At 33.2% G+C, this 18091-nt stretch overlaps 2 protein-coding genes across 2 annotated transcripts; both read left to right on the top strand.

The window, feature by feature from the left end:
• The first annotated feature begins 1174 nt into the window (after positions 1–1174).
• Positions 1175–2525, top strand: LOC139501311 (forkhead box protein E1-like). The gene has a single exon (XM_071290345.1). The coding sequence runs from the start codon at positions 1317–1319 to the stop codon at positions 2448–2450; it is 1134 nt and encodes a 377-aa protein (XP_071146446.1). The 5' UTR covers positions 1175–1316; the 3' UTR covers positions 2451–2525.
• Positions 2526–4855: 2330 nt separating this feature from the next.
• Positions 4856–16717, top strand: LOC139501335 (POTE ankyrin domain family member F-like). Its single transcript, XM_071290382.1, has 3 exons — positions 4856–5115; positions 12977–13204; positions 15353–16717. The coding sequence occupies exons 1-3, from the start codon at positions 5071–5073 to the stop codon at positions 16550–16552; spliced, it is 1473 nt and encodes a 490-aa protein (XP_071146483.1). The 5' UTR covers positions 4856–5070; the 3' UTR covers positions 16553–16717.
• The last annotated feature ends 1374 nt before the right edge of the window (positions 16718–18091 follow it).

The raw sequence follows: 18091 nt of genomic DNA, 5'->3' as shown, positions 1-18091 counted from the left end.
AGTTTTTCTTTTTCTTTCTAAACTCTCCATACAAAAAATCGAGCATTAGTTTTATCAAGAATTTGTATAGTTAGAAGATTACGCTATACAAATCCTTGGTTTTATACCGAGACCGTAGTTTCAAAAATTATATACACTTTGTATAATCGGTAGGTTCTCGGCAAAACTCATCAGACCATAAGTACCTAATGTGACTTTGCCAGATAGGCAAGTCACATGCAGGTGTATATTTCTTTTAGTCAAGGTGCTTTGGTACCACCTTATAATTGAACCGCTGGTGAAAAAAATGGAAATTAAATTTTACATTTAAGATTTTTCAAAACTTTTGTTCTCTTCTTTTTTTATAAACCTCTAGTGCGCAGTTCACTGTCTATCTTAATATTCTGGCGCTGTAGAAATAATGATCATTTTAATCATATTTGTAGAACTGGATTTTGATGAACAGATTCAAATAACATGAATCTATGAAAGAGGGTTTGGATGGGGTTAAATGATTAAAGAATAATGCCCTTACAAAATGAAGATTAGAGAAAAAAGAGGTTAATTTTTTGAAGATTAGAGAAAAAAGGGGTTAATTTTTTGAAGATTAGAGACAAAAGGGTTAATTCTTTTGAAGATAAGAGAAAAAGGGGTGAAAATTAAATGTTTACAGAATAACAGAACCCCCCCCCCCCCCCCCCCCCATCCAGAGGAAATTCTCTTCATATCCATCAAATAACTATCAAAGGATTTTTTTTTAAATTGAATTTCGAAATATGCATGCATGTAGTTACGAATTTATATACTAGACTAAAACCTTTCAAAATTGAACCAGTAATTCGGAATTACTCTTCAAAATTATATTTAATGTTAATAAGTAACCTTGAAATAAAGATTATTTAAAAAAATAAAAAATCAATTTCAATTGCAAAAAATATGCAAAATTAAATCTAATGTATTTAACGTTCATTAGCCTAGGTTTGTGTCATTTAAATTTCAATTACTTGTTTTGAAACTATATCATTACGGTCTCAAGCTTCGAATTGAGCAAAAACAATTACATGATTTTGCATTATTTATTTTATTAAAAGTTAATACGTGGTAATCCGTTTGTTGTTTTAGTAATTAACAGTAAAAGAAAAGATAATCGCGTGATTATTACGGTTACTCGGTGTACCCGATAGGCATTTCTCTACATAATCACGTGACCAAAGTCAAAATGAACTCAAATTGAGATGAGTTGATATTGTCAGTAAGAAGTTCCTTTTATATTTTAGTGCTAACGTTGTTGATTTTATTTTAAAGTGTTGTTTTAACTGTTATATTGTTTTATCAACATGTCTGGTGCTATAGACGGCGATGCTTATACAGCTAGTTTTTACAGGAATTCTTATCAACAGCCATCTGTTGAGCTACCACCATATAATATGCATGGATGTAATGACTTTAGTTTGCTTCAGGAAATGTACAAACCGGAACTTTATATTCCATCGACAAATATATTGACCGAAAGAAATATCAACAATAGTCTGAATCAAGAGAGATTAGTGGAGTCTCCGTGTGATGCTTCTCAGGAAAACTCGACTAAACAGTCTTCGACTGAGGTATGTGAGGATGAAAACTTAATAGCTCAAACTAAAGGCAATAGAAAACGTAAACGACCGATTCCAAAAGGCAAACCTCCATACAGTTACATTGCTCTGATAAGTATGGCCATCTGTAACTCTCCCGATAGAAGACTGACACTTAATGATATTTATAAGTTCATAACCGACCGCTATGCATACTATCGTGACCAAGAAAATCAGAAAGGATGGAAAGGATCTATAAGACACAATCTTGCATTGAACGAATGCTTTGTGAAGTTGCCAAGAAAACCAGGACAAAAAGGTCATGAATGGGCAATTGATCCAGACTATGAAGATATGTTCGATCATGGAAGTTTTTTACGTCGACGTTACCGTTTCAAAGAAGGCGCCGGTGGTAAACAAAAGGTTCGTCATGTGTCTGCTCCTGAAGGTGTTTGGTATCCTCGAAATGTTGAAGTGAAGCCTCTGATTGGACATATTGGACACCTACCAAACATTGCAACTCCGGATAATAGGAGCTCTCATAACAATGTGTGGAACCCGTTCAAATCTCCAAACGATTCCAATAGTGTATCGCCGTTCGATAGCCCTGGAACAGAATCTGTGTCTCCAGCTAGCCAGCCATCAAGAGAAGTCTCAAGCAACAGCAATTCGCCAGATAATCAACTAAGTCAAAACAGCTGTTTTTGGTACGGACAAGGTTTTCCACCATTTTCAGGAATGATTCCGAATGCTCATTTGAAAACCGAAACTTCGTTTCCTGGACATAACTTTATGGGTCCAAATGTGTGCAAGCCTCAGCCTTTTATGTTCAATCCCATGGCACACAATCAAATGTACATGATTAATTCGTCAGCTGGATCTCAAGTGTGGTCACCATGAAGAGTATTACACATACTGTTTTATAACATTTGGTGCTATATTGATATTTTATTGTTTTAGACATTTTAAAATCATTTAAATCAGTTGTAAATATGTTTAATTATATAAATAAGAAAAATGGATTTTATTATCAATCGATGTTTTTTTAATTTTTTTTATTTATTCTATCACATTGCAACAAATAACGTATGTAGTCATACATTTATATGCCTTTTTGCAAGCTTTATGCTGGTTGCTAGAATTTGTTAAAGCTTGTTATATTTGGGGCAATCTTGACTTGTACAACATATAAATATAAGAAGATGTGATATGCGTGACAATGAGACAACAATCATACAGAGTCCAAATGATAGATATAAGAAGATGTGGTATGAGAGCCAATGAGACAACTCTCTCGTCCAAGTCACAATTTGAAAAAGAAAATCATTATAGATAAAATTATTTTACATATGTCATTAATATAAAACTATCAAGTTGAAATGACCTGATCTGACCATTCACTTTCTTACGAGATTTTGGGATGTATGTCAATGAAACATCAACACAACGACATAAAAATAACAGTTTATAAATTTCAAGCATCCGAGCGCTTTTCTGCATTTACCTTTACAAGAAACGCTCATAATGATAGTTGGTATGTTTGTGCGCAATTTAAGTTTCTATAATATTATGTTTCATTTTCAAAGTGTTTAGTGTCAATCATATTGGAACCAGATCAGTAGATAAGAACGTGGTCAAATCGCCATATTCCATAAACATTTCTAAGTCCTATCACTGATAGAAATTAATTTGATTATGGTTGTCTAATGTCCAGTGGCAAATATTTGACCTGTCACTAGAAAATGAGGGTTTATTGGATAGTGACACATTTTGTAACAGGTCACCTTCGGATCCCTCAAAGAGTTGATGTCAGCATTATTAACGCACACATAGTGTGGCATTCGCTTTACACGAGGCAACGGATTAAACAATAAACAAAATCCGTACCGTATAGTTAGGTATAAAAAAAAACAACTTTGTTCTAACAAAATGTGAAACAATTCTTGAGATCAACAAGCAAATCATAAATGATATGCAACCAGCGTAATTGACAAATGTCCAGTTTAAAAGAATAATGTCGGTGGTTCGGTTATATCCTAGCACGCCTTCAAAACATTGGTAAATGCATGGAAACAGTTATGCAATAAGAAGTCGTTCAAAAAAAAAAATCACACTTTTTGTTTTCTAATCAATTAAAGAAAACCAATGTTTTCCTTTGTTTATTTGAAAAGCAGAAAGGAAAACAAAGTTAACCTTACAGGTTAGATATAGGCGATAATAGATTTATAAAAGGCTAGATATTTATTTTTCGTTCTTTCTTTTGTACGTTAATTAGGCAGTTAGTTTTCTCGTTTGAATTGTTTTACATTTGTGATTTCGAGGCCTTTTATAGCTGACTATGTGGTATTGGTTTTTCTCATTGTTGAAGGCCGTATGGTGACCTAAAGTTGTTAATTTCTGTTTCAGTTTGGTCTTTTGTGAAGAGTTGTCTGATTGGCAATCATACCACATCTTCTTTTTTATAAAACTAAATCATAAACCTTGAATCAGTTGGGATTCTGTGGAATATTGAATTGCTTTAAACCATTCTACATAGTCGATGAGAGATCGTTATATGAAATTTGAACAAATTTTGTCGCGTCCAACGGATTGAGGAGAGATAATTAATGAAATGGACTTTTTTAATACTAATATTATTTGCTTTGAAATAGCTGTTAGTAACTGCGAGTTCTCTCAGATCTTTGTTGGGATGTACAAGTACCAAACCACGTCCACTCTGTATTTTTATTTTTTAGATATATTTCTATTTGTTTCCTTCCGATGATTAAAGCTCTTTTCAATGGACCTTTATATTTCGTTCTTAAGTTTTACTGTAACACCATTGTCTCAGATTAGGGGAGGGTTAGGATCCATCTAACATGTTTTGTACATTAATAAGGCCGTTAGTTTTCTATGGGATTTGCTCATTGTTGAAGGCCGTACAGGGACCTATGGTTGTTAATTTCTGTCACGGTCATTTGGTCTCTTGTGAAGAGTTCATTGTCTCAATTTCATTTTTTTTATATAATAGGAAAAACACAATTGCCTAAATTGCTTTAAAGTCAGATAACCAGGCATATAATCAAACTTAAAAAGTTTTTCCATCGATTCACTTTAACAAAACCATAGTAAAAGTTCTAACTAATATATAATATAAAAATCGTTGGGTTAGATGAACAAAACAACCAGTACCATAAAAGAACAAGTATAGAATATAGAATAATAAGTAATTGGCACCACCAAGTCATTGATTTATCTAATGCAAAGTGCATATGATCAATATTCAAGACAAATATATCTATATGGAAATCGATTTCAAAAGTTTTACATAAATGTTGATTTTGTTTTCGTCAATTTGTTCACGTCAGTGACCATAAGTTTGATTAACTTTTTTGTTTGATGAAATGTTATACGTCTGCATGTATTCCTGTACAGATAGCTTTTAATAAAGAAATTCAGATCACAATGATGTTGGTCTAGAAAACAGAATGACTTTGGAAAACTTTTCAACACAACTTCGGTTTGAAAAAGTGTCGGAATAATGAGTGTTTTTGATCTTATTGTACAAAATGGAAGTGTTCGACAGGTTAGTACAAATAATTAATTACGAATAATTGTTAAATGATATTTGGAAGGGGTTACACACTCTAACTTCAAGGATTAGGCAATACCAAACCACTCCGTCCACATCACAATGAACATATTTTTTCCGGACATTTTCATAATTCAGTAATTTTATGTAATTTATTTCCCCACAGTCTCGTTAAATCTCCTGTTCTTATGAGAGAGAGAAAAAAATGTTTACTGAAATAAAAGTATTTTTTTATCAAAAGAAAGGCAATTTAATTTTGAACTGAAATTTTTTTTTCGTACTCTTAAAGTTTTTTATATTTGATAGAGAAGTGTAATATCATATTTTGACATACAGTGCATTTTTTCCTTCATTTTAACAACTGAACAGTGAATTCCTTCAAGTTCCATGCCGATATACGATGCCAGAACATTACCATGCAAGAATGCTTGCAAAAGCATTTAATTTCATGTTTTCTAGATTTTAACAAACAAAAAAAAACACGTTTAGATGTAAGCAATTACCTGTACCTATTTTACTCTCACGTTCAAAATTTAAAGGTGCATAGTCAAATCTTTCAGAAAATTGAATATTAAGGAGAGTCTATATCATAAGCTTAAAATATTTTCAACGATTTCGCATATTTCAATGAAATCGCATTGCTACTGCGAAAGACATTTTGAAATGAATATTGCAAATTTTACACGTTTCATTTTCAATTGCAATGAAGGTTGACTCTTGCTTGTATTCGAAAAACAACACCATACAATAACCATGCACTGTTGATGAGGTAAATATGAGGATTTATTGACAGATACCGGGCATTCGGGATATATTTGTGTTCTTAAAAGTTTATTAAATCGCTTATTACCCGAGACAAAAAGCAGTATTTGTTTTATTTAATAATTTGAAAGAGCAAATATTCACCAAACATTACTCGATACTATACAATCATGTGAAAGCAAGTGCGTTACAACAGTGAGTGCCCTGACTTTATCTGCCCTGTTTTTTAATGGTACTAAATAGTATGTATGCTTGTTAGGACGTAGACAACCCTCTTTGGGGTACTTTTTATGAAGGGGCTCAAATGACCCTGGTTAACCAGCTTGGTGTGGAGGCACTTGCTTGCGCAATACAAATATTTCTTTTAAAAACAAAATTGAAGATTCGATATTTCATCTGCAATAAAGATGGTGAAGAATATTCATACTATGATGTTTATATATACAATAATATGTTGTAAAAGTAAAACAATCTTGAATAAATTCACACACCTAATTAAATGGGCATTTAAAAAGTCAGAATGTGAATATATATGTTCAAACTCTTTTAGGTCATTTTTTAGTAGCAATAAACAAAATAACTATGTCAATTGGACATGCTTTGATACTATATATGCCCTTGAATTTTTACTAGATAACATTTTTGTTCGCTTTGGGAATTCCGTATATCGTCAGATTATCGGAATTCCAATGGGGACTAACTGTGCACCACTTATTGCGGACCTGTTTTTGTATTGCTATGAGTTACAATTTATGACAAAAATAAGCAAAGACCCATCGAAACAGGATCTAATAAACAAATTTAATACTGAATACTTTTAGATATTTGGATGATATTTTGGCTCTCAATAATGACGACTTCAGTATGTATATTAAAGGAATTTATCCTGCTGAACTTACTTTAAATAAAGCTATTTACTAACAATGACCACTGTCCTTTCCTCGATCTTGATATCTATATCAATAACGGAAAGCTGAATTCTAAAATTTAGGATAAAAGAGATGATTTTTCATTTCCTATCGTTAATTATCCATTTTTAGATGGTGACGTTCCCTTGTCGCCATCTTACGGTGTTTATATATCTCAACTTGTACGATTCGCTCGTGTATGTAACAATGTTTGAGATTTTAACGAGAGAAATTTATGTATTACCGAAAAATTATTACACCAGGGTTTTCGATATCACAAACTAGTCAAAACATTTACTAAATTGTATCATCGGTATAAGGACATCATTTGTAAATATAGCTCAACATGCAGACTTCTTATACGTTCAGGTATTTCACATCCAATTTTTTATGGAAATATTCTTTATAAAGCACAAAGGTGTCAGTATTCACCTCAAAAACTAACAAAACCTTTGAATAGACTTATCAAGAAGGGATATAGTTACGATACTGTTGTCAGGTCATTAAAGATTGGATATTTTGGCGTTAATATTGATTCACTTATAGGGTCTTTGCATCGGAACTAAACCCATTTATTCAAAAACCAGTTGTTGGCATGACACGGGTTATGTTCTTCTCATATATGTTATGATGGTATGATACTAATCCCCTACCGGGAAGGATTGTGCCTGATGTTCATATGATATCATCTTTCAGTCAGTTTAATTGAAGTCTGGAGCTGGCATGTCAGTTAACTGCTAGTAGTCTGTTGTTATTTATGTATTATTGTCATTTTGTTTATTTTCTTTGGTTACATCTTCTGACATCAGACTCAGACATCTCTTGGACTGAATTTTAATGTGCGTATTGTTATGCTTTTTCTTACATTGGCTAGAGGTATAGGGGGAGGGTTGAGATCTCACAAACTTGTTTAACCCCGCTGCATTTTTGCGCCTTTCCGAAGTCAGGAGCCTCTGACCTTTGTTAGCCTTGTATTATTTTAATTTTAGTTTCTTGTGTACAATTTGGAAATTAGTATGGCGTTCATTATCACTGAACTAGTATATATTTGTTTAGGGGCCAGCTGAAGGACGCCTCCGGGTGCGGGAATTTCTCGCTACATTGAAGACCTGTTGGTGACCTTCTGCTGTTGTTTTTTTTCTATGGTCGGGTTGTTGTCTCTTTGGCACATTCCCCATTTCCATTCTCAATTTTATTATATATTTAAATTCTGATTAATATCAACTAGCGTGCTCGTACATATGAGGAAAAAGAAATCAGATGTCTATATTTTAACAAGATAGACAGTAAATCACAAAATAAAAAAACCACCTGCAAAGTGCAGCTACCAACAGGATGCCCACCAACTTGAACAATATGTTATTCAAAACAGTCCCAGGTGTGACCATGACCTTTAACCTATTGACCTGAAAATTGTCAGGTTCTTCTCAGTATAGTCCATCAAAATACGTTTTATTCTCAACTAATTTAGAAGGAAACTTTAGTGTTTATCAGCAATCCGCTTTTTTCAAATCGACTTTTAACTTTGATCTATTGACCCGAAAAATCAATAAGTGTCGTCCTTTCCCCTAAATCTTCCATCCGAATAAGCAATGTTGCAATTCTTAAACTCAAGTTAACACCTAAAACCATTTAAGGTAGCTTGGACGTTTTCCTCCATCTTGAATTTTGACTGAACAATCGGTCTAGATATTTAATGTAATGTGCAAATTTCGAGAGTTGTATGTCATTCATGTATACGACTTTTTATGTTAATATAAAAAGATATATGTTTTATCATATTACGGCTGAACTTTACAAAAAAAACCGGAATATTTTTGCTTTATTAATTTTATAATTTTGCAAAAAATAGGGTAGATAACTCAAATATAAGGGGAGATAAATCCGACAAAGTAATCATTACAATATAATGTGTTGTGAATTTATGTAGCCAGAAACAAGTCCGGTGACCCCAATATTTCTTTTTCTTATGTGAAACAATATCAATAGAGCTATCTCCTCATATTTTGTCTTAAAATTATTTGGTGTGTTCTTCTTATCACACAAAATAGGGGTTTTCATGCATAACCTATACAAAATCTAACACTTTTGCACAACCCGTAGTGTGTAAAAAACGGTGACCCATATTTTTTATTATATTTTTGGATAAAGCATGATATAAACTACAATTTGACAATTTCTTAAAATAATTCTATGGATTTTAATTTAGATCCCCATTTAAGTGCATTAAACGCACGGATTGACGATAAATCGACGACGATATGCTCCCAGGATGTTCAGTATGAAAATATCGTTTTAAATAAGTCAGACTAGTTATAACTGTTATTTATGTTTGTTTATCTTTTTCGGCTAAATAAACATGAATTCAATTACAACACTAAGAAAAGCAATTCATTTTCAAATATTTGTGTCCATGAAATTTTTTAACTCCATATTCATATAGTTTTCGAATATAATTACAGCGACAGATATTAGAGGGTAAATGAACATTTATGGTTTTTCTTCTTTCAATTGTGTGTATATATAGATTATAAACAATTATGTTTATCGTAAATTTATTAAATAGTCTAGCTTGAACGTCAAGTGAATTTATTTTCAAGGCTTCGGATAACTTATTCCATTAGAAAATAGAATATTCAATTACGCGTGGTTGGTTTGTTCAGCGTAATGCACTTAGCCTGCTTTCAAGTAAAAATATATGATACAATAGAAGACATGCTTGTAGAGCTGATTTTAAAATGAAAGTTTCTTATTAATTTACACTCTATTCATGATCTTGTTGATTTCCCTGGTGATCGGAAGAATCTTTCGAAAATCAAATGAATTAATTTTATTTGATACAGAGAAAAAATAAAGACACTCAGAATGTAATCAATAAATACTTTCAGGTTTACATGAGAAGTTTTTATTGTCCCTAAGCAACCATTGATGTCAGGAGGTTTATCATATTTCAACGCAACTATATCAAATTTTAAAAACTAAATCAACTAAACAGATCAAAAATAAAATTTCGATTTAAATTAATAACTCTGTATTGATTATAACGCCTTCTGGATTTAAATGGCTCCAAAACAAGAGAAATCATGATGTCTAATATGTCTATACACACAACACTTAGTCGCTGATTCGGATATCGCCTGTCGTGTTCTACGTGTCTACAAGTAATTAGCCACTAATTGATATGCATTCCTGGAACAATTTACGATAGCTTGCAATAAAACTCTTAAACAAATGCACTTTTCCATAACAATGTGAAATATAACTGCCAAGTTCATTAAACTAGAGGTTCATTGACCCATTGGGTCAGGTGAGCCAAAAAAAAAGCCTGAAGAAGAAGGGCCCATTCCCCGTTGAATGTACTCTCACAAGGACCAGGTTAACCTTTACAATGTCGCATTGCATTATAACTTTTCGCATGTTCTTCGATGTTTTATATCACGATGTACTTTGAAACATGCCACTAAATTATTAAGATCGCTACAGACTGATATTTTGACATACAAGATGGATTTGTATCAGTTATTAAAAAAAAGTTGTTAAAAAGTAAACCATAAAGTATAAAAAAATAAGAACATCTTCTGGAGAAAAACATGCTGCAAAAATATATTTCCCTATCAAATATAATCCTGAACTTTGCTAAGCGCAGACGCTATTGGTCATAAAACACATTCTAGTAACAAATAATAATGAAAACAAACACCACTTTAAAACTCAGTTATCGTCTAAAGCACCGACCATTCGTTGTTTTTATCCCGTTGTTTAAATAATCGTAATTACTGGTGTTTTGTCATCTTCGCTAGCCAATGGTAAACGATCCACTCACGTGAAGAGAACGGGAGTGGATCGTAACCCTTGGCTAGCGAAGATGGTGTTTTGTATGATGGCCAGATGCGGCCATTTCGCCCTTTCGCGTTTTCGCGTTTTCTTCCTTCACTTTGCAAACGCGAAATCGGGAAATCGGGAAATCGAGAAATCGAGAAATTGAGAAATCGGGATTTTTTTTTTTTTTTTTTTTTTTTTGGTTAATTTTTTGTATAAATCTATGCATTGGTAAAGAACAGACCTTTTTCTGAATCATTTTATTATCTCAAGATATCGAATTGAATAGTAGCAAATATTTAACTGTAAAAAATCGAAGTGTTAGTCAGTTAATGATCTCTATGTAAATATATTTGACTTAGATTGATTAATTGAAGTCGTTTCGGACTTTCTCAAATCGAAGTCATTTTGTTCATTGTGTTTTGAAATGGAATGCAAATAACTTTATATGTAAGCCTTTAAATTCATACGACAAAAACACTGTTATTACAAGCAGTCTCTAGTTTAAAAAATATTTATTCATATTAAGCAGTCTCTGAATCATGAAAATGAGTCAATGCTATGAAAATATGACAAACTTAAACTTCGTAGCCTAATGTATCTGAATACAAGGTATACAGCGTCCTGGTCCTCTATCTTATGAAATATATAGCTTTGTTCAAATTGTTTACACCGCTCCCGCCAAATAGTAATCTATATGTTTCGCGGCGTGACACAAATATTGACCGTTGATTGTTTGATTGCTAAATTAACATTCAGTGACAAATATTAGATGTATATTATGGACGATTCCAAGGTAGTAATAGAAGATTATTATATGCACTTGTTGCTTGTTATAATCCTTTTTGTGAATGTGCATATAAAATGTACTTGTATAATTCATAATAAAATATTGTTTACACCAAGGTAGTAAGAGATAACTATACGCCGAATAAGGAACATTGTTTCTTATGCAGCAAAAATACTGTATTCTGATTGGTTAATTATCCCAGTGTAAATAACACCCCACCCTTGTTCACCACGGGATAAATAAAATTTTGCCAAAAAATTAAAAAAATAAAAAAATTGCCAAAATCAAGAAAAAAAAATAAAAGGTAAAAAAAAAAAAAAAATATAAAAATGAAAAAAAAAAAATTTGAGGAAAAATTTGGAAAAAAAAAAAATTCCCGAAAATTCAAAAACAATTTTTTTTCTGAATTTCCTAAATAAAAAGGGAAAAAAGTATTTGACAATGCGCAGCAACATCGACGTTGAAAAAAATGTTAAACTGGAAATTTTTCATTAGCATTTTCCAATTTTACATCCCGGTTTAAAAATGAGTAAAAGAAATGTTCATAAGAAATAAATTCGTTATCTTGGTGTAATCAGGGGTGTACGGAATTTTACACCGTTGTTGAAAATTCATACACCCATTCGGCTGCGCCTCAGGGTGTATGAATTTTCAAAAACGATGTAAAATTCTGTACACCCCTGATTACACCAAGATAACTAATAGTTCAAAGCCCGGATGAAATAGGGGGGAAGTCATGAAAAATAAATACTGTAAAAGCGTGAATGTCCTATATAAAATCGCAAATTTCATATGAAATGAAGCGAAAGTGTCCATTTAACAAAGCGTTAACGTCCTATGTAAAAGCACAAACGTCCTACGCCGGGCAAAAGACATTCATTGTCGCGACTATAAGGACAGGTATGTTCGCATGATTGCGGGTAAGCAGATTTCATGCTTTATATATCTTTTTATGTTGACTAAACAAATGCCAAGTTGTTTTTTTCATAAATCAGATTTTTGTATCCTGCAGGTTTATTTGAAACTTTATTGGGTTGGCATACAATCAGATCATATAACACTCATGCTACCAGTATTTGAAACTTTATTGGGTTGGCATACAATCAGATCTAACACTCGTGCTACCAGTATTTGAAACTTTATTGGGTTGGCATACAATCAGATATAACACTCATGCTACCAGTATTTGAAACTTTATTGGGTTGGCATACAATCAGATCTAACACTCGTGCTACCAGTATTTAAAACTTTATTGGGTTGGCATACAATCAGATATAACACTCATGCTACCAGTATTTGAAACTTTATTGGGTTGGCATACAATCAAATCTAACACTCGTGCTACCAGTATTTGAAACTTTATTGGGTTGGCATACAATCAGATATAACACTCATGCTACCAGTATTTGAAACTTTATTGGGTTGGCATACAATCAGATCTAACACTCGTGCTACCAGTATTCAGTGAAATATCCAAAGAGATGAGCGAAATCTTTCTATATTTAATAGCATAATATTTCTGTGTTATCTTTCACATAATGGTCACAATTAACGGAATATTTCTTTTATATTGTAGGTTCATCTAATGTTAGAATGGATCGACATTAATAGTAAAAGTTTATCTGAGACATTACTGATGGTTTGCGTGCGGAAAGTGTTCGATCCTACAAGACGTCTAGCTCTCTTGAAAACAATCTTAAACTTCAAACCAGATATAAATTTACAAGATGGTAAAGGGCAAACAGCATTCATATCAGCTTGTATTTGTGAACAAGAAGATACGATAAACCTATTTCTCAGACAGGTGAGATTCGAATGTGAAATGTATTATATATAGATGTATTATATAGTATCAATTCTTTGCTGAATTGAGTTGTTTTCCATTCGTTTGATATGTTGGAACTTTTGATATTGAAATTTGATAAAGGACTTTCCGATTTTAATTTTCCTTGGAGTTCGATATTTTTTGTTATTTCATTTTTTGTTTAATCAAAATCAGAAATTTGATACGAATTTTAAGGTATATGATGGACATAATTGCAACAAATCTTCACGGTTATATTAAAACAAGAGTGCTCACGCTGAAATGTCTCGCCTTCTATACTAATCATTGATATTATGTTGATAGTCCTAAGTATAAAGCTAAGCTTTATTACAACTATCACATAAACTTAACATTAACCAAGATAACTAAACAAAGACCAATGAACCTTGAAAAAGAGGTCCAGGTCAGATGAACCATGCCACGCAGACAGGTACAGCTAACAATGCTTCTATACAACATATATAGTTGACACATTACTAATAGTTTAAGAAAAATTGACCAAAACACAATAACTTAACACTGTGCAATGAACCGTGAAAATGAGGTCACGGTTAAATAAAACCTGCTCGACTGACATAAAGATCATAAAATATTTCCATACACCAAATATAGTTGACCTATGGCATATAGCATTAGATAAAAAGACCAAAACTCAAAAACTTAACTTTGACCACTGAACCATGAAAATGAGGTCAAGGTCACATGACATCTGCCCGCTAGACATGTACACTTAACAATCATTCCATACAACAAATATAGTAGACCTATTGCATATAGTATGAGAATAACAGACCAAAACACAAAAATCTAACTATAACCACTGAACCATGAAAATGAGGTCAAGGTCAGATGACACCTGCCAGTTGGACATGTACACCTTACAGTCCTTCCATACACCGAATATATTAGCCCTATTGCTTATAGTATCTGAGATATGGACTTGACCACCAAAACTTAACCTTGTTCACTGATCCATGAAATGAGGTCGAGGTCAAGTGAAAACTGTCTGACAGACATGAGGACCTTGCAAGGTACGCACATATCAAATATAGTTATCCTATTACTTATAATAAGAGAGAATTCAACATTACAAAAAATTTGAACTTTTTTTTCAAGTGGTCACTGAACCATGAAAATGAGGTCAAGGACATTGGACATGTGACTGACGGAAACTTCGTAACATGAGGCATCTATATACGAAGTATGAAGCATCCAGTTCTTCCACCTTCTAAAATATAAAGCTTTTAAGAAGTTAGCTAACACCGCCGCCGTAGCCGCCGCCGCCGCCGCCGGATCACTATCCCTATGTCGAGCTTTCTGCAACAAAAGTTGCAGGCTCGACAAAAATGGCCATAGCACAATAACACAATGGCGGGATTCATTAGTACCTAGCCACTTCAAAAGGATAATATCAAACATGGACTACTAGTATCAGTTAATGCTGATAATACAAAGAAAAATAAAAGAACACGACATTAAGCTGATAAACAACGTTAGTACCTAGAATCTATACAAGCACTTGATATCATCCCCACTTTTGGTTGGGGTTCGTGTTGCCTAGTCTAGTTTTTTATGTTGTGTCCTGTATACTATTATTTGTTTGTCTTTTTCTTTTTTAGCCATGGCGTTGTCAGTTTGTTTTCTATCTATGAGTTTGTCTGTTCCTCTGGTATCTTTCGCCCCTTTTTTTCCAAGACAACCGTGTGTTATTTGTGAAAATGATAAGGAACATTAAGCAACAAGGTCTTGTTATCTCTGATGAATAAATTTAGAAAAATGACGAAACGTTCTTTGACATAACCCTGGTCATCAACATTTTGCCCAGGCGTTTCATAAAGTCAAAGGAGTAGCTGCAAACTCTTGAGTACCAAAATGAGTAGGGAAATATATATCCTACATGTAGGTGAAGTTTGTATACATCAATGCTAAGGTGGGGGAATTGATAATTTACAAAATAGAGTCTTCAAGCGTGTGTAAGATTCTGGTACTGAGTATGTCAAATTCGAAGTATATGTCTTAAAGTAATAATATATTATGATAAGCTTCTTTAGTCAAATATTGCTGTTTGTTTTGTGTACTTAGTATATAGTAATGAAATAAATGTTTGGTTATTGTTGTATGTTTCAGCCATCACTGGAGGTAAATATAACAGACAATGATGGATTTACAGGATTTATGTATGCATGCGAAACTGGAAATAAAAATTTGGTAAAATTACTAGTTGACGCCCACCTAAAACGACAAATCAGTCTCGATTTGAGTAAAATTAATTGTGATGGAAAGACAGCGTTACAAATTGTAAAGGAAAGGCACGACTCAGGTTTATTTGCCATAGTGAATGATGCTTACGGACACAAAAGTTATACAAAACCTGTATCATGTGTTTCCGATGACAATGACTTTCGTCTTTTTGACAAAGTTAAAAGTAAAAAACTTAAGTCAAAACAAAATGCGGGTAGGTCTGGACAGCGCATGAGCATGTCAGCCATCAGAAGAGCGCTAAAAGAAGCATATATGTCCGACGAAGAAGACGATGTGGTTGAAGAAAATCACAGTAAAGATAAAAATGGAATAACTGATCTAGTAAAGGTTGTAAGAGAATGTGCAACTGATCTACGACAAATTTACCATGAACAGGAGAAAAACCAAAAGGAGGCCAAAAAGGAAGTAAAAAAGATTCAGCAGACAAGAAACAAACCCGTTCCTGAAAATCATGGAAGAAATGAACAATCTATCACTGATATGCTGACTACACCTGGTAAGAAGAGAAGAAAACGTAAAACGTATAACGATCATTTCACTGTAGAGACTGCAAGTACCAGAGAAAGTGATTCTTATGACATGACTAACGAAACACGTACAATAAATACACATAGATCAGGTAGGAAAGAACGAACAACAAAGGTGCACTTTCACCCAGCTCCAAAGGGAATAAATATCGACAGCATAACGGTTTCAACTAAGAGAGAAGAAGGTGAACGAAAAATTGTTTTATCAGATACAAGTAACTATGACAAAAAGTTGGCTGTAAAACCGAAACCCAAATATAATCGAGATGATATGTATAGGCGTGTTAATGGGATGCCTAGCTCATCCTTGCCGCTTTCAGTTTCAGGGACACAAAATAAGTATGCCAGCAGATTACCAAATAGAAAAATTTGGTCTTCTCTTGAACAAGGCAATGTTGCTTTGCCCTCGATATCACGACCATCTTCAAGGACTTTCCTACCACCTTTAAAAGAGGGCTTTCAGGCAAGGAGAGCAAAGGAAAACCCTGTAAAAATTCACGACAAGGGTATGTGGAAAATTATGCAAGGCTATAAGTAAAACTTGGAAATGTAATGATAAACATGGTGACAATAAGAAAATAGTTATACATGGGGATTTGTTTGTTGCATGAAATGGCCAAGACAGCTCAACTAAAACAAACCTGTATATAATGGGGGATACGTTTATATTGACAATATTTATAGTATTAAAATTATTTATCGTTTTTACTTTACTAGATTGTTCATGGATTGGTTTCCGGGTACGAGTTAATCAGTCTGATAACGACAAATGAAAACATAAAGAGAGGTGGTAATGCCAATGAGACAACTATCCACCATAACACCAAATGACGTGAATGTAAGCAGCTAAAGGTCATTGTAAGGGGCGCTAGAAATTTCAGCGCATTTGAAGGGTGATTTTCACACACATCACTGGTACCCAGACCGGAGTTCATTCTAGAATGGGTACTCTGGGGGCCTCGGTTTGTCAAGGTACCCAGACTTTGACCAGGAGTTCAATCCTCAGATATCACTTCGGTACAATTCAAACGAGAACCAGATGCTCCGTCGGGCGCAGCTTTATACGACCGCAGAGGTTGAACCCTGAACGGTTGGGGCAAGTATGGACACAACATTCAAGCTGGATACAGCTCTAAATTTGGATTGTGATTAAATAGTTGACACAGCATAGGTTTCTGACACAGAATGAATGTGGTCTAATGAACTTAAAAAAAATTTTTTGCCTTTGAGCAATTCACTATGCTGTTGAATATTAATCCTCTCAAAAAAATGTTTGAAGAAATTTTCTTTTTATTTATGAAATCTGAAATGAGAAAAATTTACCCCACCCCCCATTTTTTTTCACACCCACCTTTCCCTTTTTCCAAAACTGATCTCAATTCAAATTTCTAATGGAGTTTGTAACAATAACTACTCATTAAATACATCATAAAATATTAAAATGTAACAAAAGGTGCTTGTTATCACTGAATGGTAAAGATTGTTTTAATTTATCAGTTGGTAGTAAAAGTGAATATACATTGTATATTGTATAAAACAATGATTTAAGTTGACTCAACTACTATTCTGGACAAAGAAAGATAACTCCAATCAATTGAAAATTTCTTTCTATTGCACAGTGCAATTAGATATTTCTGGCTATTGCGCAATACTGTGCAATTGAAAATATTTGCTATTGCACAATACTGTGCAATTGAAGATTTCTTGCTATTGCGCAATACTGAGCAATTGAAGATTTCTTGCTAGACCAATTTGAAAACGGGACCAAAAATTAAGAATCTACATACACAGTTAGATTTGGCATATCAAAGAACCCCAATTATTCAATTTTTGATGAAATCAAACAAAGTTTAATTTTGGACCCCGATTTGGACCAACTTGAAAACTGGGCCAATAATCAAAAATCTAAGTACATTTTTAGATTCAACATATTAAAGAACCCCAAGGATTCAATTTTTGTTAAAATCAAACTAAGTTTAATTTTGGACCCTTTGGGCCCCTTATTCCTAAACTGTTGGGACCAAAACTCCCAAAATCAAACCCAACCTTCCTTTTATGGTTATAAACCTTGTGTTTA

The sequence above is a fragment of the Mytilus edulis genome, chromosome 1, assembly GCF_963676685.1.
Source record: "Mytilus edulis chromosome 1, xbMytEdul2.2, whole genome shotgun sequence".
Classification (NCBI taxonomy): domain Eukaryota; kingdom Metazoa; phylum Mollusca; class Bivalvia; order Mytilida; family Mytilidae; genus Mytilus; species Mytilus edulis.
This window is presented reverse-complemented; position numbering and strand designations above follow the sequence as displayed.

What these genes read in the sequence shown, in the direction of transcription:
- LOC139501311 (XM_071290345.1), top strand. Translation starts at nt 1,317, where the DNA reads ATGTCTGGTGCTATAGACGGCGATGCTTATACAGCTAGTTTTTACAGG.
- LOC139501335 (XM_071290382.1), top strand. Translation starts at nt 5,071, where the DNA reads ATGAGTGTTTTTGATCTTATTGTACAAAATGGAAGTGTTCGACAG. An exon ending in AAAATGGAAGTGTTCGACAG is followed by an intron (nt 5,116 to 12,976) that starts GTTAGTACAAAT and finishes TTTATATTGTAG; the next exon opens with GTTCATCTAATGTTAGAATG. An exon ending in TAAACCTATTTCTCAGACAG is followed by an intron (nt 13,205 to 15,352) that starts GTGAGATTCGAA and finishes TGTATGTTTCAG; the next exon opens with CCATCACTGGAGGTAAATAT.